This window comes from Tenrec ecaudatus, chromosome 1 (genome assembly GCF_050624435.1).
Source record: "Tenrec ecaudatus isolate mTenEca1 chromosome 1, mTenEca1.hap1, whole genome shotgun sequence".
NCBI lineage: Eukaryota > Metazoa > Chordata > Mammalia > Afrosoricida > Tenrecidae > Tenrec > Tenrec ecaudatus.
The window spans coordinates 197,464,176-197,489,807 of record NC_134530.1 but is presented as its reverse complement, the minus strand read 5'-3'; the positions used below and the strand labels follow the sequence as shown (position 1 = coordinate 197,489,807).

The window sequence follows — 25,632 nt, the reverse complement described above, 5'->3', positions numbered from 1 at the left end:
CACACATGGAAGGGGACATTTTTTGATAATGACAAAACAGGCAAGAGGCTAATTTCTAAAATCTAGAGAAAACAGCAATATTTCAGTAAGAAAAAGGCAACCCAATTAAAAAGTGGGTAAAGGACATGAATAGGCAGTTCACCAAAGATGGCATCCGAATGGCCAACAACCATATGAAAGGATGCTCACATTTGTTAGGCATCCAGGAGATGTAAATAAAAACAATGATGAGATACTAATTTACACCAACAATGGCAGCCAAATAAAAAACAAAGAAACAAACAGAACATACATTTATTTTTGTGGAGCCATTGAAACCCTCAGTGACTGCTGATGGGACTGTAAATACGTAGAGCTACTGTTGAAAATGATCTGCTACTACCTCAAACAACTAGGAATAGAAATGCTGCATGACACAGCAATCCCTCTGCAGGGTGTATGTCCTAAAGCGGTGTCATAAGACAATAGAATAGCTACACCCATGTTCATTGCAGCACTGTTCAAAATTGCAAGAAACTAGAAACAACCTAAATGACGAGCTGTAGAAGAATGCGAATGAAACTCTGGTACATACACCCAGTGGAATGCTGTGCTTCACTTAAAAATAATGAGGAAACCACAAAACACTTCATGGCATGCATGCACCTGGAAAACATTATGCTGAGTGAAATTAGCCAGTCAAAAAAGGGACAAATATTGTAGGAGACCAATGTTACAAGGGGGAAAAAAACAAACAAGTCAGATTGCACAATTAAAAAAAAGTCTGATACATGAACTCTATGCTAATAAACCTGTTTTAAAAATAACGATAAAGAGTTTCATCCTAAAGGGAACAACCTGTGGAGATTGTCATGGCAGGTGAGGGGGAATGGAGAGCAAGGGAGGAAAGATAAAGCAATGTACTAGACTATAGACTGGTACTGACAGGGGTAAAGTGGAAGTTAGTAGCCAAAAGAGGAACAAGAGAAACCAAGGAGTGGGTTAAGTGTAAATTATTGAGGGGTTTGATTAGTAGTTCAAGCTGTGATGATCTGAAATGTAACCCCCCACCTACCATAAACAACTGCAATATATAAAATAAAGTTGATTCGCTATTAGCAAAATTAAAACAAATACTGAACTGCATACCTATTATATGCTCATGGATAAGAAGAAATGACCAAGGCACTGATTAATATGAGGTAAAAATTTATCTAGGAATCTTCAAGTTCAAGAAAGGAAAATAATTGTATTTATGGACTTTTGAGTTAAGAATTATTAGTTATATTTACTGTATCAGAATAGAGCACTTGATTTTGTCCCTCAAATCTTCTCTTCCTCCGTCTTTCTTGTCTCAGTCAATGGAACAACTATCTACTCATTTGCTTAAGTCAAATTTCTAGACATCTGCTCAGATTTCCTTTACCTCCTTCTCCAGTCTGACCCTTCTGCGGACTATGGCATCAACACTTCCACCTCTCTAACCCTTAATCTGAAGTTCAACTCCATTAGCTTAGACTACCATCAGTCTCCCTAATCTCTTCCATGCCTTCTCTTTTGTACCCCTTTTCCACTCAGCGGAGTGTTTTTATAAAAATGTTAATCACACATCACTTCCCAATTTAAAAGCTTCAATACCTTCCTACTGTTATCCTACTATAAATATGTCACTAAGAAAAACTGTACAAGCCTCTTACCTCCATCTACTATTCCTACTTGATCTAGTCCTGATCACCTCTCCAATCTGCTCTCCCCACGCTCACCCCCTTTATACACTGTAGACACACTGGCCTGTTTTCATCTGTATACGCATTGATCCTAATGCATGCGGCCCTATGTGACCAAAGTAGATCTACCATGCACATTTTCCTAGACTGCAATCTTTACAAGGGGGCCACCAGGTCTTTCCAACCAAAGAGCCCTTGGTGGGTTCAAACTATCAGTTGTTTAGCAACGAGCACTTATTCCACCAGAAGTCTTTACTAGGCACCTACCTGCCTCCAACTATATATATTTAAATAGCTTTTTGTTGTAACTTATATGGGGGCTTACATTTCAGATAACCGGTTTTATTGTATTTTACAACCGAAAGCAAGTTATCTAAGCTCCCAGTAGCTTGCCTTGCCCCCTCCCTTAACTTCTTCCTCTCTTAGATTACTATCTCCCCTCCTCTGTCCTCCAGCTTGCACCTTCCTAAGTCAGCGCAATAGCTGGAAACCATCAGAGATGGAGGAATGAATACTATTGAAACGATCAATTTATCACTTAAAAGATTTACTTTGGGGGTGGGGTGGGGAGTTGGAAATGCCAGAGAACGTAGATGGAGGGGACCCCGGAGAGGGAGCTCAGAGCATGATTTCAACGTTCCTGGTTCTGGACTTGGGCACCACGTCTTGCATTCAGGAAAAGAGACAGCGGCCGGGTGAAGTGGGGTGGGGGCTAGAGAGAGGGTGGGATGGGGAACCAGGGCGAGAGAAGCTCGGGAGATCCAGAGAGAGGAGCGCAGTCCAAAAGCAGGCTGGGAGCTCGCCGGGGCTGCAAGCGTTAAGGGGAGGCGGGGAGTGACGCGCTGTGCGTCTGGAGCGGCTCCTTGGACTCCACAGCATCCACCGCCGGAGCCTCGCCTTCCTTTCTCTCTGCACACAGAGCGAGACACAGAAAGGGAAGCGACCCCTCGACCGGCGCTAGGGGCCCACACGCACGATGACCGAAACCACCAAGACCCACGTTATCTTGCTGGCCTGCGGCAGCTTCAATCCCATCACCAAAGGGCACATTCAGATGTTCGGTGAGTCCTCCCGCCCACCCCCGGCGGCGGCGGCGGCCGCTGCTCTCGCGCCCCCGGCACCTGTATTTTCCGGAGCGCCGGGGCAGGCGGGCGTGTGCCCCTCCAGCGGGGTGGCCCGGCGGGGCTGGCCGCTGGGAAGCCAGACCTCCTGGGCTGGGCCGAGCGAAGGGCCGCGGAATTCGCCACCACCCGCCGGCGGCTCTGGAGCGGGACTCGCCGGGGGCCCGGGTGGGGGAGGGGAGGGGCCCTCGAGCAGAGTGTCGCTTTAGGCTGGCCCGGGGGTTCGAGCTCCCGAACCCAAGCGCGGCGGGGCGGCGAGGCGACCCGTTGGCCGGCGGGGCCGCGGATGGGGCGCGGGGAGAGGGGCGGGGGTTGGAGGGAGCGTGCTGTTTGTTTAGGATGGGCTGCCAGCTTGAAGGAGTTAAATGATGTCTACGCCTGCGAGACGAACGCACTCCCGCACCCAGCACACCAGTACCAGGGCGACTGATTCAGGGTGCGATGGTTCCGGCGGCCGAGGCGCCTGTGTTTAGCGATTGTGGGCGGGGGGCTGCTGCTCCGTCGAGGTGAATGGGGTTGGGGCCCGCTGGCCTCCTGCCTCTCACTGTGGGGACTCACTGGCCAAGGGGACGTGGGGGCGGGGTTTTCGCTGCGGGTGGCCCTTCTCGAGCCGGCGTGGATGGATCCTGGCCCAAGTTGGCGGAGGTCCTGCCCAGGGCGGCGATGGCACCCGGAGGGCTCGCTGCTCGCCAGTGTGTACGATCGTGTGCGTGTGTGCGGGGGGAGGGTGGGGGGCGCGCGCATCGTCGCGCGCGTTTCTTGAAGGGTTTGGGGCGTGGAGGGAAGAAGAGAAGCGGGGCTCCGGGCTGCTAGTTTGGGATCCAGTGGCACTGGAAAGGTGGGCTTTGCCTGTCGGAGAGCTCTGGTGGCTTTGCTGTGGCCCCTTAGGACCCTGATCTGCGATTGGACTCGGGGGTGGGAAGGTGGGTGGGAGTGTGTGAGTTTGGAGGTCACTTTCACTTTAGAAGCAAGAATTAAGGAGACGTGAGAAGTTGGAAGCTGCTTTGTCCTGAGATGGAGGAAAAGGAAGAGGAGAGCGAGGGGGCTGGAGATGGATGAGGTCCTGGTCCTGGCCTGCAGGGCGCTATCCAGACACGGTGGTGCTGAAACGCAGGGCGCGCCACAGCTGCCTGCGACACACGTGTTTACCGGGAACTGGAGGCTTACTAGAGTCCTCTAAGAATGGTGGAACGGAAACCACACGTATCCATAAACCCAAAAGGCGTCCTGGAAAGGACTGACTAAGTAAAACAAAACAACCATGAAAACGAATACAGTACCTCTTTGAGCAAAGAGGACGTCTGTGGGCATATTTACAGTCCAAGGAAGGTGCCCCTAGGCTCACCATTCCATCAACCTTTAGAGGATTCTACTAATCACTAATGCCACCTAGCCAACTGACGTTCATTCACGCACGAGGGGTGGGGCTCGGCCGCAGGACAGAGTCTTCGAGGGGAACGTCAGTGCCCTGGGGGCACCCTGCTTTCACTTTCTCCTGATTTCAGTTGTCTCCCTCCGTCCTTCCTTTCCGTATCTTATCTAGCTCTCTGATGCTGGGGCACTTCATTTCTCTAGCCTTGCCCGGCAAAGATGGACTTTCCTTTGGAACCCCTTGACTTTAAAGAATACTTCTTCCTTCCTGGGACTGAGCGTGTATCTCAAACCGCTTGCTGTGCATTGCAAAAGCGCAGGTTTAGATTGAGGATCAAGGTTACTGTTTTGGAGTCGAAGAGAGTGTGGTAAAATGGTTACGCTCGTTGTTGTTGTTGTTGTGCCACTCTGCCAGTCTCGAGACTAGAATATATAGGAATGAGTATATAAGGATGGGTTGCAGCAGAAGAGTCTAGGGATAGGAGAGGTGAAAACAACACTTTCTGACCCAAGGAGAATGTCTGCCAACAAAGCTTTTTGAGTGTCCATTAGTTGAGTATAATCCCGAGAGCAACGTGGAGACTACCTATGGTGTGCGCACCGTGGCTTTCAGGAGCTTCTCACCTAATGAAGGATTTAGCATACATACCAATAGGAACAAGAGTGAGCACAAAATACCTATTAGATTATTGTTTTTGTTATGCAATTCCTTGACCTGATGATACATTTAAAATTTTATTTTTAGAGAAGGTTCTTGTTTACAAAGCCTGTTTATATTTATGATATCACTGATTCCCAATAATGACTCTATAAAGAAGGCATCATCATCTCCATTTCATAAAGAAGAAATTAGTGTTCCGAGGCTCAGTGGTTTTCTTATGAACCCACAGGGAGAGTGGGTGGCAGAGTCAGGGCTTGAACCTTGCATTTCAGATTGCTCTTGCAGAGGCCTTTGCAGGAGGATGTGCTCACTGACTTTCTGAATGCATGAATATTCCGTTTCCTTCAAATACATGGCTAACGGACTAGAATGAAAGTGCTCCTCCACTCAATGAGATTCCTAAATATGCATTTCCTTAAGAGTGCTTTTCCATTTCTAAAGCACCAAGTTATAGAAGCCAGTTATCCAATAATTATTTTCTCCTTTTAAATAGCTCTTAAAATTTTTCTCCCTAACAGTACAGAAACAAGTAATGCAACCAAATTATTAAACTTTCTGTAAGGTCCCTGAAACGTGTAATATAAACAACAAAAGCATCATAGCCCCCAAGTGCCCTTTAATAGACTTCTTATCATTTGAAATCCAGTTACTTACCACATGCTAAAGAGACTACAAAAAGAGAAGTGGTATTTAAAACTAAAGATTCAATTTTTTCGTCTCTGAAAGGCAGTGCTTGTATTAATCTCAATATTTGTAAAGCATTTAAGAATGAGCTTTGACTTTACTTTGAAAGAGGAGCTGATTTTATTCCTATTTATGTCTCTAGAAACATAGGAAGGACCTTTAGCATCAGTGATAGAGATATTTGACATTTATATACACAACACTTAACTGTAACAGAAATGTTTCCAGAGATGCATAAAAGTTCTTGACAAAGTAAAACCATAGCCAATGATGTTGTCTTTCATGGCTCTGGCTTTATTACATTAAAAAGAAGGCAAAACAAGAAATGTTTTGTGTTTGCTTTTAGCATATAAATGTATAGTTTTTAAGTACCAAGATATTGTATAATTTTCTGTGCCTTGTTCTAGAGGAAAAAGAGAACTCAAATCCAAACACAATTTATAGAGACCTACTTATTAAGTATTTAAAAAAACATTTTAAAAAATGATTTTATTGGGGGCTCTTATAACATTCCACACATCAATTGTGTCAAGCACATTTGTACATATGTTGCCATCATTATTTTCAAAACATTTTCTACTTGAGCCCTTGGTATCAGCTCCTCTTTCCCCTCTCCTCTCCCCCATTCTCCCTCCCTTGTGAATCCTTGATCAATTGTATATTGTTCTTTTTATTTCATATCTTATACTGTTCATTGTCTCCCTTCACCTACATTTCTGTTATTTGTCCCTTTCGGGGTTGGGGGCACTATGTATCCAGTCTAGTGTTGGGTTCCCTCTTTCTTACTTATGAAGTCTTCAACATGACAAAGACAAATCATTCAGAGAGATCACAAGGGCATAGTCGTGTCTGAGGATTCAAAGCCACGAATCCACTGAAATAGGACTTGGAGAATAAAGGAAATGGTCACAAAGTCTGGGAGAAAGGTGAAGCATTTTGCTCTTGTGAAGATTTGTAGTCTTGGGAACCCAGGGTCAGTTCGACTGTGGCCCACAGGGTTTCTGTGAGTCAGTCTGACCTCCATGGGAGTGAGTCTCAAATTCCTGATCCATCCTGCACAGTTTCAGGCAGGACTAGAGACTCTGGAAAGGAAGCATGATTGAGATGCACACACTAGTGCACGTGTGCAGGGCCCTCTGACCAAAGCCGTAAGTATATGACTCATGGCTATGGGACCCTAGTTCTCCAATTTCCATCAAGGGCAAGAGCAAGCAAGTCACTAAGGGTGAGGCTGCCCCTCCCTGCGCTGCGTGAAAACCTTTCAAACACACTCTTCCTGAGGACAAAGCTCTTCACATTGCTGATCAAGTGGTCACAAAGAGTCCAGGAAGAAAATGAATGTTTAGAAACTGATTGTGGCATCAATTGTACACTTCTGCTTGACATGATTGAACTATGGAATGATGTGATATATGTATTAACTTCCAATTAATTTTTTTAAAAAGCGAATTCAGCGGAGGCTGAGTCTGTGGACACTCAAACTGGATTTAGGGCTCCCATTATAAGTCATAGTCCTCCAAAAATCGAGTGCTCAGAATAAAGCTCTACTACAGCACTATAAAATGATTGTATTTGTCAATGAACTGGCCATTGGGAAATTAGAAAGCACGTTGAAGTGAAAATAGTAAGAAATGAATGAATGCCTTAGTTGCCTATAGAAAATAGAAGTGTTGGGGAATTTGATCATAGCAGAGACATCCTGTTTTGTTGTTTTTAATACTTTAATTGGGGCTCTCACATCTCTTATCACAATCCATGCATTCCTCCAGTGTGTCAAGCACATTTGCACATATGCTGCCATCATCATTTTCAAAGCACTCTCTTCCTACTTGAGCCCCTGATATTTGCTCCCCATTTCTTCCCCCTCTCTCCCCCGCCAACCCTTTAATGATTACAAAATAACCGAAGCTTGTCGTTTTATTTCTGAACACAAAATAATTTTTCTTTGAACAAATGTATTTTCTGAGTCACCTCTAGTTGTAGTCCCTTTAAAGTGTAATGAAGAGGCTTCTTTACTTGTTGAGGGATTGGAGATGAAACATTATCGTACAGTCATAAAGCATAAGAAACACATTTCAGTGGCTACTAAAATAAAGAAAGAGCCCTGATGGCCCAATGGTTAAGTGCTCAGCTGCTAACCCAAAGGTTCGCTGTTCAAATCTGGCCAGTGGTTTTGTGGAAGATCTGACACTCTAGATATTACAGCATGGAAAGCTTGATAGGGTTTAGGGGGTAGGGGGTAGGTGGGTGGGGGCAGTTTCTACCCTCACATGTGTCTTTATGAGTTGGAATTAATTTGATGGCATGTCATAGTAACAAAATATAGAGCATGGTCAGAAACTAAGAACCTGTTTTAATCTGCTTGAAATACTTATATTAAAAAGTCATAATGCCCAATTCTCTATCTCACTTCTATCCTACTGTGTAAGGTAAACCGAATTGTATCATCATTCCCTCTTAACAAATGACAAAGCAGAAACACAGTCAGTAGGTTAAGATCATAAGTAAAAGTCAGATTAGAACCAGTTTCCTGAAATCCAGGTGCTTTCTCATCCTCTTCATTCCCTTAATTGCAAGAGGGTCCAGGAAAGGAGGAGTCACCTGAACTTCACTGTCGACAAAGCGCGGTGGGAATGTAATGAGATTTTCCTCTTGGCAACATAGACCACGACTCACCAACAAGATACATTCAACAGAGACACCTCTTTCCAATGTCTTACACTTAAGAAAGGTGAAATTTCTTCTTAATAATTATGTTCACTATTTAACTGTCAGGTGAAAGATGAGACTTTCTATTTCTGTAGAGATTTACTGTCTCAGAAACCCAGAAGGGCAGTTCTACTGTGTCCTGTAGGGTCATTATAAGTCAGAGTTGACTAGATGGCAGACAAATTTAACTGTGTTTCTGGGACATCCATTTACCCCATCACCTCTTCCTCCCTCTATATCAGTGGGTCTCAACCTTCCTATGCCATGACCCTTTAATATAGTTCCTCATGTTGTGGTGACCCCCGCCCCAACCATAAAATTATTTTCATTGCTACTTCATAACTGTAATTTTGCTACTGTTATGAATAAGGCAGCCCCTTTGAAAGGGTCGTTCGACCCCCAAAGGGGTTGGGAACCACAGGTTGAAAACAGCTGCTCTATACTCTTGTGCTACTGGTACCGCAACTAACACCCGTCTTTCAGATTTTAATTTCAGTGGTACTCCCTCCGGAACCCTACTCAAGTCTTAAAATCGCCACGCCGTAACTCTTATTGCATTATATGTTCCCCATGAACAACTTCTATGTTAGACCGTGCATTCCAGGAGGACAGGAATCATGTTTGTTTCGATCTTTAATATAGAGGCAATCTCTGACTTATGACATACAGTACTTGAGTTATAAGAACTGCAGTTGTTCTTGTGTATCTTCTCATTAGTAAGGAAGTCTGGGGGTGGAGTGGGGGTGTGTTGGGCTGCTAACTGCAAGGTCAGCAGTGTGACATCAGCAGCTGAAAGATGAGGCTTTCTACTCCTGTAAGGATTTACAGTCTCAGAACCCCACAGGGGCACTTCTGCTCTTTCCTACGTAGGGTTGTCATGAATCAGAATTGACTGAAGGCAGGGCGTGATGTCATGTACAGTCCCGCAGTGCATACTTTTCTGATGCTGCCTCCATCAGATGTTCACTCACAGATATCCAAAGATTAGATTTATGAAGACACTAGTAGGTGATAAGAGACAGTATAATCAAAGCTCTTTAGAGACGGTGTTCAACGTCTATCAGCACCCATTTACCACAGAGGGGCGGGACCGGAGCCCTTTATAAGTTGGGGACTACATGTATTTACTAGTACCTAGCATGTGGTAGGTTCTGCACAAGACTTGTGGAATAAGTGAAAAATAAATGATGACCAGAATTCTGTTCCAGGCAGAAGAATCATCCATATGCAAGAGGGGGGATTGTGAGGCAGAAAACGATGGTTTATTGGAACAAAGGAAAGTTCAAGATAGCTTAAGGAGGAAAGGCTGAAAGATAAGCCTGGAGAGGTGGGTCGAAGTGTGTTCAGTCATAAGATTTGTAAATCCACGGAAGGGGTTTAGACTTTATTCCCATGACAATGAGGGCAATTTGCATTCTTTTTAAAAGTTGATATAAATTGTGTTTTGAAATGATGGTTTAAGTGAGTTTTGAGGAAAGGTTGGAGGAGAGCAAGAATGGAAGATGGGGAGGATCCCAGTGGGGCACCGATCTTAGCCATACAAAATACAAGCTACCGAGGACACTGCATCAGCCCATAGTGGAACTGGGGGTGGAATATTTGAAAGGGATTTAGGATATAAAAGAAATGGGATTTGCAGATTTGCTGGGCGGGTTACGTAGAAGTCCAGAGAACGCTGGAGGAGCAACAGGTTTGGTTTAAATGGGAAAGTGAAAATTCATACCTCTAAGTCAGCTCGATGGTAGTGAGCTTACTCTGAAATTTTAGGAATATGTGTTTGAGCCAAAGGACTGATACAAAAGAAGGAAATGGCTAAATTTAAAGATTCTTTGCTGTCAATGACGCTGAAAGGGAGGCTTGTAGGGAAACTTCCAGTAAGGTCCTGTTAGATTATTCAGAGTTTGTCATACAAGAACGGTACTGAAATTCATTAACCTATTGGAAATACAAGTATAAAAAGGCGTGTTTTTTTTTAGTGTAAAATGGGAGAAAAAATTAATTCCTAAAGTTGATTCGTTTTTAATGTTGAGGCTGTGAACAGTTGATGCAATGCATAAGATTATTTCATAACTCGCCCATCACTGGAACGCTGGCTGTAATAATACACTCAAGCGGGGGCTCGGGCACCCTGACTCATGGCTACAGTGAAGGTCCATGAATGGAAACCCGCGGATCACTCACTGCAATTTCAGTAGCAGGAGTTATGTCCGCTCATGGCTCCAGATGAATGGACGGAAAAAGAAAATGTTGGCATTGTTGCTTACACCAACAGGTGCTTGATTTACTTTTTCCTGCACTTTGCCGTGTTTGAGCCCTGTGAGGGCACATGCATTCACAAGAGCGAAATCTCCCCTGTAGCCTTCACTGCCAAATAAGACACAGTCTTAACCACGTACCAGCCGGTTGATGTTCTAAGGGCTTTGAAAATAAGTCCTCCTGATTCTTTTCTACTTTTTGTTTTGCTCAGTACTAATCTCCACATGAGGAAGGCTGGACCTTCCAGGAGTAAGAAGCTCATACGCCTGTTTTAGAAATGGTGAGACTTGTTGTCTTGTCAGAATAGCCTTTAAAATGTTAAGAATCTCAGAGAGCTACTTACACACGAGATTCCAGTATTGGACCAAGGCAAACGAACAGCCTCCAGTGAGCACCATCTGCCAGCGCTCGAGTTTGAGGCTCTCTGCTTCGGAGAACTCCTCAGACAGAGGCGGGAGATGCAAAGCTAGGTGGATAATATATATTTTCTGGGCTTTTATTGGATAGATAGTAGTTTTGAAATGTAGTCTGTACATGCCTGTGAAAGGGGAGGAAACAGTTCCGAAAGAGTTTCCTTAAAAGATTCTTAGCCACTAGTATAGTATTTTGTGCATAGTTGCTGCTTAATTAGCATTTAATGATGGTGTGAAATATACACTTTCTAGTAGAGTTCTTGAAAGCATTCAGATCATCACAAATTGCTGATAATGACTAAGAATGTGAAGAATGCATTAAAAAATTTTCAATACCAGTTTTTTTTCTTACAATATTTAGTATATAAAATTTTGGTATAATGCCACTTAAAATACTTCCTTAAGATATCCTATAACAAACTAAGACCTGGAATATCTGTAAGCATGCATATTACAGAGAATTAAAACCCCAAACCAAACCCACTGCCGGGAAGTTGATTCTGAATACCGGGACCTTAAAGGACAGAGTAGAAGTGCCCATATGGTTCCCAAGGCTGTAAATCCTGATGGCAGTAGATTGCCACAGCTTTCTCCTGGGGAACAACCACTGGCAGGTTCCAATCTCAGATCTTAGATTATTCAGATTATTCAGCTTAGATTATTCAGTTAGCAGCTGAGTGTTTAAACCACTGTTCCATTAGGACTTCTTATAGATAATTACATAACTTTATTCATAGATAAGTTCCATCTCTCAGTATATGTAAATGCAACTACAGTATATAAGGAAGAAGCTTTCCATTGCTGGAGATCTTCCAATGATCACCACTCAATTGTATGAAAAGCATTTGCTTTTTTTGGATACAGTTTGGCAGATAGTCTCAGAAGTATTTTAGCTCAGAGAGATGTTCAAAGGCTTACATGGTTTGACCAGAGCCATCCTCCTGGCATGGATTCCCTTCTTCTGTGGCTTACAGTATGTGTAAAACACATGAACTCTGCAGCAAAGGCCAAGGTTATAACTACAACCAGCAGCAGCATCTTCTGCACGGTCATCGTAATAATAGAGCTACCTCTGTTGAACTTGAAACCTATTGCGTACTTATCTTTAGCTTTGGACAAGTAGGAAAATTCTTGTAACAAGGAAGTAATAGGAGGAAGTAGAAATGGAACAAGACTCAGAGCTAACCCATGACGTGGAGGAAGCTGAGTAGCACTTTTTTCCCCTATTGTTTGCCATGTATCCCATGGCCTCCACCTGGGGAATGGTAATGTGAACTATCATTTGAGTATCTGTCCGGTGGTAGGACAAAGGATAAAGTATTGCCCTTAGGTAAGACTAAATGCTTGTAGATTTTTCTTCCAGCTCCTTAGGCCAAAAGCCTAATATTAACGTGATTGTTCTTTTTCCTCAAGCACCCCCATATATGTCAGCAAAATGGTTTTGGATATGTCTTCAAGTAAAAGTAGAGCCCAGTTATTTTCCTGCCTACAATCCTGGTACAAGCCCCTATTGGCTTCCACAGGGATTATTGCAATAGGCTACCTACTTGGAATCTTGTCCCCATCACTCAAGTATCCATAAAGCATTTTGCTCCTAGGCTTAAAATCCTCCCAGGTTCCCTATCTTGTTGTTAGGTGCCATCCAGTTGGTTTCGATCCATAGCGACTTTGCAGGACAGAGTGGAACGCTGCCTGTCCCTGAGCCGTTCTCAGAGTATTTCTATGCTTGAGCTGATTGTTGCAGTTATGGGGTCAGTCCATGTCCTCGAGGGCCTTCCTCTGTTTTGCTGCCCCTCTACTTTGGCAAACATGCTGTCCTTCTCCAGGGAGTGGCCTCTCCTGACATGTCCAAAGTAGGTAGGACGAAGCCCTTGTCTCTGAGAAGCACCCTACCCTATGCAGAGGAAAAGCCAAAACTGTTATAAATGGCTTATGTGGCTCTGTGATTTGTGTCCTCCCAAGACCCCAACACTTCTCTCACCACCTCGTTCTTAGCCTCAGTGAACTCCTTTCATTGACCTTGGAGTGTTTGCACTGATGTTCCTTCTGCTTTCCGCTTGAAGTCCGGTATCAAATCATCTCTCCTTCTTTTAGTGTTTGTTCAAGTATCCATTCTTCTCATCGGCTGCTTGGCAGATCCTACCTCTTTGACCACATAATTATAAATCACAACTCAAATACTCTTAGTACCCCTCATCCTGTTTTACTTATTAGATCTTTTCCCCCCTTTGTTCTTTTTATCTTTTAACAATGTATATTATTTACTTATTCTTATACTTATTGTCTGTCTCTTCACTTAGTATGTAAGCTTCTTGAAGACAAAATATTTTTTCATTTGCTAACAAATGTACCTCGGGTGCCTAGAATATTCAAAGTGGATGCTCAATACAAGTTCATTGAATGAGTGAATAAATGAAATGTTTATTACCTACCTCAACACTATTCTTTTTGCAGGGCAGAAGGGTAGCATCCTGAGAGGACTCAGTGGGGGGAGTCAGGACATGCATGCTTTCTGCATGCTTGGCTTCGTGGTGGAGGTGGTTGCTAGGTGCTGCCTATTGTTCTGACTCCTAACAGCCCCCTCCCACCCACCCCCGTCCTGTCCCATTCTCACAATTGTTACCGTGCTGAGTTCACTGCTGTAGCCACCGTTCCCATTTTGTGGAAGATCTGCCTCTCTTATATTGGCCCTTGATTTTATTAAGCTTGATGTCCTTCTTCCAAGAGCTGGTCCTTCGTGGTAGCATGTCTAAAGTATGTGAGATAAAGTCTTGCCGCCCTTCAAGGGAATTCCCCCTGACCTTCTTCCAAGACAGATTTCATCCTTTTGGCAGTCGTTGGTATGTCAATAGTCTTCGCCAGTGCCACAATTCAAGCGCGCCATTCTTCCGTGGTCCCCCTTCCTCAGCGTCCAGCTTTCACATGCACATGGCGTGTTTCAAATACTGTGCTTTGAGTCAGGCACATCTCAGTCCTCACAGGGACAGCTCTGCTTTTGGGCACTTTAAAGAGGCCTTTCGCCGATTTCTTTTTTTTTTTTTTTAGTTCAATCATATCAATAGTTTTAATCTAGTTGGTTAGTTCATTTTTTTTTTAATTTTAACAATTTATTAGGGGCTCATACAATTCTTATCACAGTTCATACATATACATACATCAATTGTGTAAAGCACATCTGTACAGTCTTTGCCCTAATCATTTTTTTCTCCTCTTTTCTTTTTTTACATTTTATTAGGGACTCATACAACTCTTATCACCATCCATACATATACATACATCAATTGTATAAAGCACATCCATACATTCCCTGCCCCAATCATTCTCAAGGCATTTGCTCTCCACTTGAGCCCCTTGCATCAGGTCCTCCTTTTTTTTCCCTCCCTCCCCTTTCCCCCCTCCCTCATGTGCCCTTGGTAATTTATACCTCGTTATTTTGTCATATCTTTCCCTATCCGGAGTCTCCCTTCCCCCCTTCTCTGCTGTTCCTCTCCCAGGGAAGAGGTCACATGTGGATCCTTGTAATCAGTTCCCCCTTTCCAACCCACTCACCCTCCACTCTCCCAGCATCGTCCCTCACACCCTTGGTCCTGAAGGTATCATCCACCCTGGATTCCCTGTGCCTCCAGCCCTCATATGTACCAGTGTACAGCCTCTGTCCTATCCAGGCCTGCAAGGTGGAATTCGGATCATGGTAGTTGGGGGGAGGAAGCATCCAGGATCTGGGGGAAAGCTGTGTTCTTCATCGCCGATTTCTTGACTTCTGTTTCCATGAGCTTTGAGTGTGGATCCAAATCAAGGGAAATCTTTGCCAATGTCATTCTTTCCTGTTTATTATGATGCTGCTCATCGAGGCAGTTGTGAAGATTTTTGCATGCTTAAGTGTAATCCATACTGCCGTCTTCCATCTTCATCTGTAAGCGCTTCAAGTCCTCTTAGCTTTCAGCCAGCAAGGTTGTGTCACCTGCACATCACAGGTTGTTACTGTATTTCCCTCACTCTGATGCTGGCTTTTCTCCGTATAGTCAAACTTCTCATTATTTGCACAGCAAACAGATTGGATAAGCCTGCTGAAACGATACAACCCTGATGCATGCCTTTCCTGTTTTTAAACCATGTAGTGTTCTTTTGGTCTGTTCAAATGACTGTCCCTTGGTCTAGGGCTCAGAGAGGTCACCCTTTGTAGGGGAGATGACACAGCATCAATAAATGAAAAGCCCACAGCAGTTCCGCATGGTAAGTGCCACGGAAGAAATCACAGTGAAGTAAAATGGGGCCACAGAGGAGGAAGTTATCACTGGATGGTGCGAGGGCCTTCAAGACAGGCATTCGTGAGCATTTCAGCTGAGACTTAAAAGTACTTGCTGTCAAGGGGGCAGGATGGAGAGTGACATTCTGGGCAGAGGGCAGAGTATGTGTGAGGGCCTCTGACAAAATGGCGCATTGAGACATCTCCAAGGGGAGACAAGGAAGGGCAGGAGGCGAGAAGGCCAGGAAACAGCGGGAGAGGGCAGAAGCAGAGGGTCAGACCTTATCCAGCACTCTTAGGGAGCCCCTGAAGGGTAGTGGGCAGATGTCAGATGTTAGGCTTGTACCTCAACTTCTAATGTTCCCCCATTTGCAATTCAGCCACCTGTGATTTTGCCTACTCATTAAAAAATGAATATTTCTGTATTGGTTTTTGAAGTCAGGCGATCCTTGGCTCATGTGTGTGGTGGAAAGTTGTTCTCATCCAGGTTCTAAGCTGATCTCTTCTGCCCTTCAGTGGGATGCCCGCTGCTGGTTGAAATCGTCTCAGATTTGGCGAGCCCAGTTCATCCTAGTTTTATCTTTCCTGCTTTGGTAGGATTGGAATTATACGCGAATCTCTTTTTTTGCTGAAGGATTAATTATCTGAAGAACAAGAACTGGGAAGGATCTTTTTCTCTGCCTTATTTTTGTGCTCTGATTCTTTCTAGAAGTCTTATATTTCTGTTCTTTCTATTAAAAACTATGGGTTTCCATAGCTTTAAAAATTATTCATTTATCTTTTTAAAGGCTCGATTGTGTGACATGCGGGTGGAGCTGGGTTTTCTAATGCTTTATTCTTTAGCACTTTTCCAAACCTTCATCTGTGTCCCTACAGAGAGGTGGGGCAGTCATTCCATGAAGCACCAAGATTAAACTACATCAATAACTGTTCATGTTCCTTTTGAAATATTTAAGTGCTGATAAATATTTAGCAGCATATAGTTTATCCTGTGAACCACCATACCTTAAAAATAAAGCAAAAGTGCTTTCTACCCCCCAGTGTAGAGACTCACTCATTATAGATTAAAATCAAGAAAGACAAAGAAATATTACACATATAAATTTGAGTCATGATTGCTTCATGTACCATGAGCCAATCTTACTTACCACTGCTTCAAAAGTGTTTATTTGTAATACCCCAGGGAGGCTTGCATTTGTAGATAATCTATGATTTTAATATGTGACTTTCTTGCTTTGGGAGCAATGTGGGTATCACGCCGGTAAATGCTGCGTGTGGAAACCGACACACCGAGGGTGTGGCTCTGGAGATGTTTCCTCATCTGTGTGATGGGTGGTTGGTGTGACTCGGAGAGTCAGCGAACGCCAACCTGCGAGCCTGCCGGCTCAGAGTGGTTTTTGCGTTTTCAATGGCTGAACAGACTCCAAATGAAGACTGTGGGAACCTTCAGAAAGTTCCATTCTCTTTCCATTCCATTTTCCCATGGCCTCTTTGAAGTGGCACCTGAGAAGTTCATGACATTTGAATCGATTTAGTATTCATCAACAAAGTGTTATTGGGACCTACCCATAGTCATTGACTTACATCCTGCCTGTGGCTCTTCTCGCTCCACAGCGGGTTCGTAGTTGTGACAGAACATGGTCCACGACACCTAAAACTGTTCCTTCCTGGCCCGTGAGAGGAAACATTGGCCAACCCCCGATGTCCCATGGCTCTGAGGTTCTAATGGGGACTGAGCCACAGGTTCTAAAAATGCAAAGTGTTGTTGGAGCCTATTACCCAGAAAAGCCCATTAATGAACAATTTTCAGTCTCAACTAAGTCTCTTAAAAAGACTCATTTAAGCAGCAAATGTAGTTTGAATTTCATAATTGTAATTTTTCTGGCTGACTGGCTAAATGAGCACGTTCACAATGGGGCTGATTTTCTGGTGTTTGGTTTACACCGGCCATGATGAGGCCCCTTGGCTAAGGTTGAACGTTTATCTACTGTTGAGAATTAGATACGCTTTCCCAGAACACATTTACTCTGTTTGTGATTCCCAGCTATTTCCTTCTTTAAAGCTAATATTTTATATCCATCCTATTTGAGAATTTAGCAATTAGCCAACGAAGCATTAGATTTGTACAGACTTCTCTTGCTGTGGCAGCCAATTCTTGTACGGCATCTCACCTCCCTCTGGACTCTGCTCGCACTTGGTTTATACTCTCTTAAGGCACTTAGCACATTCTGGGTTGTGGCTATTTCTGTCCATGTTTCGTATTCTCTATCAGATTTCGGGCCCAGCGCGGGTCATGTGATTTATTGTATCTCCTAAAGTACCTCACATGATGCTGTAGGTACGCGGAAGATACTTGCAATCTTTACCCAATGAATGGCTAGGATTCTTGGTGATGCGCAGAATCCCTCCCAGTCTCCAGGGCAAAATCCAAACTAGCCGGCCTTCGATTGATTCCTCTTTATGGCGACCGTCTGTGCATCAGAGCAGAAACTGAGTTCCATACGTTTTCCAGTGGATGATTTTTCCCGGGCACCTCTGGGTGGACTCGAATGTCTACACTTGCTGTTAGCAGCTGGAGGCACTGACACTTTGTACTACCCAAGAACTTCCTAGGCAAACGAGGAGATCAAAAAGGACAAGCATTTGGGAACCAGGAAACGCAGAATAATGGAGAGTCAAATAACATGGAGCCAGAAAACAGAACAAATAGCAAGCCTGAGTGTGGTAGTTACATAATTTCATGTCCACTTGATAAATTAGTGTACAGATGGAGTCTAGCCTGCCAATCAAGTGACGATGCCTCCTTGTGGGCATGGCCTTCTCATGAGGATTCTGGGAACGCCCTCTCTTTCTCCTGGCAGGTGGGCCACACTCTCTCTCTCTCTCTGCTTCACCTTCATGTGGATGAGCTACTTCAAACAATGCTAATGGCAGGCAGAGTCCAGAAGATGTGTCTACCGCCACTGACTCTATGAGAGTCTGCACCCACTGGCCTGAGATCTTCCTGCATTCTGCATCATTGTGGGTGGCTGCGTGAGTCTGAAGAGAGATTTATGGACTAGTATTGGCCTTCTGGGCTAATATCGACCTTAGGGACTTGACCTGGACTGGGCTGGGAGGTTTTCTAACATACAATTACGCTTTGAGGGAAAGCTCGTTCTTTTTTTTTTTTTTTTAAACGTTTTATTAGGGGCTCATACAACTCTTATCACAATCCATACATATACATACATCAATTGTATAAAGCACATCTGTACATTCTTTGCCCTAATCATTTTCTTTTTTTTTTTTTAATTTTAACAATTTATTGGGGCTCATACAATTCTTTTCACAGTTCATGCATATACATACATCAATTGTATAAAGCACATCTGTACAGTCTTTGCCCTAATCATTTTTTTCTCTTTTCTTCTTTTACATTTTATTAGGGACTCATACAACTCTTACCACAATCCATACATATACATACATCAATTGTATAAAGCACATCCATACATTCCCTGCCCCAATCATTCTCAAGGCATTTGCTCTCCACTTAAGCCCCTTGCATCAGGTCCTCTTTTTTTTCCCCCCCCTCCCTCCCCATTCCCCCCTCCCTCATATGCCCTTGGTAATTTATACATCGTTGTTTTGTCATATCTTTCCCTATCCGGAGTCTCCCTTCCCCCCTTCTCTGCTGTCCCTCTCCCAGGGAAGAGGTCACATGTGGATCCTTGTAATCAGTTCCCCCTTTCCAACCCACTCAACCTCCACTCTCCCAGCATCGTCCCTCACACCCTTGGTCCTGAAGGTATCATCCACTCTGGATTCCCTGTACCTCCAACCCTCATATGCACCAGTGTACAGCCTCTGTCCTATCCAGCCCTGCAAGGTAGAATTCGGATCATGGTAGTTGGGGGGAGGAAGCATCCAGGATCCGGGGGAAAGCTGTGTTCTTCATCGATACTACCTCACACCCTAATTAACCCATCTCCTCTCCTAAACCCCTCTATGAGGGGATCTCCATTGGTCGACACTTGGGCCTTGGGTCTCCACTCTGCACTTCCCCCTTCATTTAATATGATATATATATATATATATATATACATACATATATACATATATACACATGCATACACACACTTATATCTTTTTTTTTTTTGCATGATGCCTTATACCTGGTCCCTTGGGCACCTCGTGATCGCACTGGCCGGTGTGCTTCTTCCATGTGGGCTTATTTGCTTCTGAGCTAGATGGCCGCTTATTCACCTTCAAGCCTTTAAGACCCCAGACACTATCTCTTTTGATAGCCGGGCACCATCAGCTTTCTTCACCACATTTGCTTATGCACCCATTTGTCTAGCGATCCTATCATGGAGGTGTGCAGTCAATGATATGATTTTTTGTTCTTTGATGCCTGGTAACTGATCCCTTTGGGACCACTCGATCACACAGGCTGGTGTGTTCTTCCATGTGGACTTTGTTGCTTCTGAGCTAGATGGCCGCTTGTTTATCTTCAAGCCTTTAAGACCCCAGTCACTATCTCTTTTGATAGCCGGGCACCATCAGCTTTCTTCACCACATTTACTTGTTCACCCACTTTGGCTCCAGCTGTTGTGTCGGGAGAGTGAGCATCATAGAGTTCCAATTTAATAAAAGAAGGTATTCATGCATTGAGGGAGTGTTTGAGTAGAGGCCCAAGGTCCTTCCGCCACCTTAATACTTGACCTATAAATATAGACACATAGATCTATTTCCCCATCCTCCTATATATATTTGCATGTACATGTCTTTGTCTAGACCTCCATGAATGCCCTTTGACTCCTAGCTCTTTCCTCCATCTCCCTTGACGGAAAGCTCGTTCTTATACGGACGGACAAGCGTGTCCTTGGATTTGTTCCTCTAGTCAACCTAGCTTACACAACAAGGTACCGATGATTCAGGGACTTCAAAATGGAGACCATTTTTGTCTGCAGATAGGAAGGCTGGTGCTTCCTCGAGTAGAATTCTATCAAAGGACACCGCCTCCCCAGGGGACCAAGTGGGAAACTGCAAGTCATGTTTGGAGACTAGTAAGTATATGATCTGACCAGAGGGAGAAAATGAGAGTCGAGAATGAAGATGTGTCTGAAGAGCGACATTGGCAGCTTCAGTCTGGTGCGTGATGCATGTAGAGAGAGTTTCTCGGGGAGGCAAAATGAAGCTTGAAGATGGCAGAGGAGCTAGGTTTTACTTTTATTTGGTCACCGCTGGAGAAAAAGCTTTAGCTACATGGCACCTAGTGAATGAAGTATTGTCACTATTTCTTCTAAAACAAACATATAAACAAACAAAATAAGCCGTATGCCTTTTAGTTTGTCAATTAGGTCTTCATTTTCAGAAATCACCAAATGTCCATTGGAAAGAAATGTCAACAGTCTTGCAGATGTGTATTCAATCTTGGCATTTCTTTTAATGCGTTTTTCACGAGTGTTTGGAGCTGTTTCAGGCCCAAGCAGGCCCTGTTTCCCCAAGCAGCCAAACAGCATGTGGCAAATTTTACCTTTCTCCAGATTTTTCTTTCAATTGTGCTGATGTGTGACTTCCTAAGACTTCCTTCCATGTATTATCCCTATTTCTTTTCCTTAAGATCTTTGGAACACATTTAATCTGTTTTCTACTTGTGAGCTTTTTGAATGTCTGGAGACAACAAAGCTTTCCTCCCACCAGTCTTCTCTTTAGGCTCACGAGGCCCAGCATCCTTCAGCTAAGGCTCCCATTTGGCACATTCCCTTTGGAGACATTTTCATTGTCTGTGCCCGTCTTATAGTACTATCTCCAATTCATGATGAAGCGCACTAGTGGGGCCTCATGGAGGCTGTCTTATCTAACATGGAGCTTCATTTCTGATGTGGTATTTATCTTTTGGAAATGACGTAGGGGCAACTACCGATGATGACAAACTTTATCTTTTTGTAATTGAATCAGAAGGCATCCTGGTGGCATTGCGGGTCAGGTGTTGGGTTGCTAACCTCAAGGTTAATGGTTCAAACCAACCAGACAATCTGTAGGAGAAAGACGGGACTGCTTGCTCCTGTAAAGATTTTCAGTGTCCAAAATTCTACGTAGGGTTGCGATGAGTCAGAATTAACTTGATGACAGCGGGTTTTTTGTTTGTTTTGTTTTTTTCTCTTTTGAAAAGGCAAGCTATGGCTGCTCATGGGAGAAAAACAGGGCGCTCCTGTAAAGAATTACAGTCTCGGAAACCCACCATGGCAGTTTTCCTTACAGGGTGTCTGTGGGTTGGCATGGACTCAATGGCAGTAAGTGAGTGAGTGATGGGTACTCACACGTTAACCTGCCCTGGAATTCCAAATAATTGGTCCCGATGGTGGACTACATTGCTGAACTAGACAGATCCCCATAGTGAGAAGCTAAGAAAGAGATACCCAAACCCTGGCCCATACATGAGATGTGTTCTGGACCTTTGCAGGTCACAAACATGCTTCACTGTAGGAATTGTCAGCTGCATGCTGGGAGTGGCGCCTCTGCTTTAGGGCTAAGGAAGACTTTTGTCCGGTTCCTGCACAGGACAGACACCAAGAGTTTTTAAGTTTCTGAATTAAATAGTTTCTTGATGTTATTATTTTTTTTCTTTTTTTACATTTTATTAGGGACTCATACAACTCTTATCACCATCCATACATATACATACATCAATTGTATAAAGCACATCCATACATTCCCTGCCCCAATCATTCTCAAGGCATTTGCTCTCCACTTAAGCCCCTTGCATCAGGTCCTCTTTTTTTTTCCCCCCTCCCTACCCTTTCCCCCCTTCCTCATGTGCCCTTGGTAATTTATACATCGTTATTTTTGTCATATCTTGCCCTATCCGGAGTCTCTCTTCCCCCTTTCTCTGCTGTCCCTCTCCCAGGGAGGAGGTCACATGTGGATCCCTGTAATCGGTTCCCCCTTTCCAACCCACTCACCCTCCACTCTCCCAGCATCGTCCCTCACACCCTTGGTCCTGAAGGTATCATCCACCCTGGATTCCCTGTACCTCCAGCCCTCATATGTACCAGTGTACAGCCTCTGTCCTATCCAGGCCTGCAAGGTAGAATTGGTATCATGGTAGTTGGGGGGAGGAAGCATCCAGGATCCGGGGGAAAGCTGTGTTCTTCATCGGTACTACCTCGCACCCTAATTAACCCATCTCCTCTCCTAAACCCCTCTATGAGGGGATCTCCATTGGCCGACACTTGGGCCTTGGGTCTCCACTCTGCACTTCCCCCTTCATTTAATATGGTATATATATACATATACATATATACATATACACATACATACACACACATATCTTTTTTTTTTTTGCATGATGCCTTGTACCTGGTACCTTGGCACCTCGTGATCGCACTGGCCGGTGTGCTTCTTCCATGTGGGCTTTTTTGCTTCTGAGCTAGATGGCCGCTTGTTCACCTTCAAGCCTTTAAGACCCCAGACACTATCTCTTTTGATAGCCGGGCACCATCAGCTTTCTTCACCACATTTGCTTATGCACCCATTTGTCTTCAGCAATCCTATCAGGGAGGTGTGCAGTCAATGATATGATTTTTTGTTCTTTGATGCCTGGTAACTGATCCCTTCGGGACCACTCGATCACACAGGCTGGTGTGTTCTTCCATGTGGACTTTGTTGCTTCTGAGCTAGATGGCCGCTTGTTTATCTTCAAGCCTTTAAGACCCCAGTCACTATCTCTTTTGATAGCCGGGCACCATCAGCTTTCTTCACCACATTTACTTGTTCACCCACTTTGGCTCCAGCCGTTGTGTCGGGAGAGTGAGCATCATAGAGTTCCAATTTAATAAAAGAAGGTATTCATGCATTGAGGGAGTGTTTGAGTAGAGGCCCAAGGTCCTTCCGCCACCTTAATACTTAACCTATAAATATAGACACATAGATCTATTTCCCCATCCTCCTATATATATTTGCATGTACATGTCTTTGTCTAGACCTCCATGAATGCCCTTTGACTCCTAGCTCTTTCCTCCATCTCCCTTGACTTTCCTCCTGCCCTACTACCATGCTTCGTCGCCACCTGGGCTAGAGTATACCTCTTCTCTAAGCAACCTTACCCTTGATCATTTCCCACCAGGCCTGCCACTCCCCCTTCTCTACCATTTGGGGTCCCATGTTTTTACCCTTGTCTCTGGGTTTGTTAACACCACTTCCTTACCCCCCCTACCCCCCACCCCAAGTCCCCCCCGGAACTGTCGGTCCTGTTGTTTTTCCTCCAGATAGTTCATCCAGCCTGTCCTATTCGGACAGACCTGTGGAGACACTAACATGCACGAAAACAAGACAGAGGAAAACAAAGCAGCTGTATGCAATCAGACAACAAAACAACAAAAACAAACCACTGACAAAGAACAGAACAAAACAGTTCACAAGAGAAAAGCTTGTGGTTAGTTCAGGGATCGTTTGCTGGCCCTTAGGAGTGTTTTCCAGTCCAGTCTGTTGGGGCACCACGCCCTGGCCCCAAAGTCCACTTTCAGCATTCCCTGGGGACCTTGCCACTCCATTCCCTTGCTGTTCCGCTGCACTCCCCCAGTGATTTGCCTCGGTGTGGTGGGATCAGGTCAGGTGCAATTTCCACACTGTGTCTCCGGTGCAGTCCCCTGTATCGCCCTTAGTCACTGATTTCTCATAGTGGGGCCAGCCATGTTGTTCTCTCTGTGGACTGGCTGCTCTACTCAGGAACATCATCATCACGGCCTGGTGGGCCGATGTTATTATTTTTTAAAGGGTTTCTGTTAAAAGTTACAATCAATTCTTGTGTGTGTGTACCAATTGACCTTAATCCAATCAACTCTTGTTCATGCTTCAAAGTCCCTGTTTTGGAATTGAACCCAGAATTCTCTCCTTATCTTGCCTAGCTCCCCAAATCTCTGGTGCTCCACTCACAGCTATGTCACCTGCACTGCCCTTTTCTCCACTGTCCTGTGAGAATCGCGAAAATTCCCTTGTTCCCTGCAATGGTGACTTTTTACTATTTAGATTGGGCAAGGGGAATGTGTATTATTATTATTTTTTCCTTTGCCTAATTGTGCATTTGGCTTACAGAGCAGACCATTAGATTTACTTTGAACAATTCATACGCACGCTGTGTCAGCTCATTCATCGCACTCTCATTAATGTACTTTCACGCGTTCCTCTCTCTCCTGTGGGTCCTCGTTCCACTTCCCCTTCCTCCCTAACTCCCTGTACTTTGTTCTTGGGTGAATGCCTTCCCTTTGATCTTAAATGGTTGATGAGTCTAGCATGAGGGTGAGTTCAGTTCCAGGCCTGAGGAACTAAAGAACCATATGATTGGGAGCCCACCAGTATCTACCTAACCAGCAAGCCTGACCTATTTTATGAGTTTCAATTTTGTTTCACATTTTGCTCCCACTCCAACCAGACCCTTCTAATATGATTCTTTCCAGAGCATTGGGTATTGGGAGGTTGACCATCGAGTTCCTTTGGTCCCAGGGCTTATGGACGCTCTTGGTCTCCTCATGGTCTATTCGTCCGTTGGATGAATTGCATCCACGTCTTTTACTTTTCTCCACTCTTCTTCTTCTGGATTGGGAAAGACCAGCAGTTGTATGCTAGGTGGCTGCTCTTGAGCTTTTAGGACCCATTGGCTACTCATGGAAGCAGGATGTTGAACATCGTCTTTCTGAACTGTTGGACCAATTAAGCTTAGTGTGTGGCAGGGGACATTTTAAAAGGAAAATAATAAATGCATTTTTCTCTGGATAATTTCAAACATATATAAAAAGAAATAGAATGATATAATAAACTTTAATCCAACACCAATAAATATCAATCCACAATCAACCTTTCGTCATTGGTTCTCCTGTCTTGCCCCTGCCCTTGCTCTGTAGTATTCTGAAGTACATTCCAGACACCCCATCATTTCTGTGTGAGATCCTTTGAACTCTGTCCCTATCACCACCATTTGCAAGCTGGACCTTTGATAGTTTGAGTTGCAGTTGAGGCCGGCATGAGGGAATCTCTAGTTCCAATCTTTGAGCAGACATAAAAAGGATGCTTTAGTACTTCATTGTCTTTAAGCTTTAGAATGTACTCTTTCCCATCTTTCTCATGGGAGAAAGAAGAGCCGTTCTGCTCCCGTAAAGAGTTACAGTCTCAGAAACGCACAGGGACAGTTAGACTCTGCCCTGGAGGGCAGCTAGGAGTTGGAATCGACTTGATGACAGTAAGTTTGGTTTCGAGTGTCCTGTTTTTCTCATATCATGTGGGGCCCTCGAGGCTGCCCTCCAGATTGGAACTCTCTCAGGGCACCAGGGACCAATTTGTCCAGGCACTGAGCCTTCAGCTCTTCATTCCTTGTTATTCACAACAGCCCATGCCTGTGCTAGAAGATGGTCTAATGAATGGTTTCCAACCCAGGGCCCTGGTCATCCGGGGCTTCTTATATAGCAGAATACGGGTCTGGGAA

At 44.4% G+C, this 25,632-nt stretch overlaps 1 protein-coding gene across 1 annotated transcript in view; it reads left to right on the top strand.

Moving 5' to 3' along the window:
* The first annotated feature begins 2,606 nt into the window (after window positions 1-2,606).
* NMNAT2 (nicotinamide nucleotide adenylyltransferase 2) overlaps window positions 2,607-25,632 on the top strand; it is a 199,378-nt gene continuing 176,352 nt past the window's right edge. Inside the window, exon 1 of the mRNA XM_075528205.1 lies at window positions 2,607-2,767. Coding sequence (XP_075384320.1) covers window positions 2,683-2,767 — 85 coding nt within the window. The 5' untranslated portion in view covers window positions 2,607-2,682. The remainder of the gene's footprint in view (window positions 2,768-25,632) is intronic.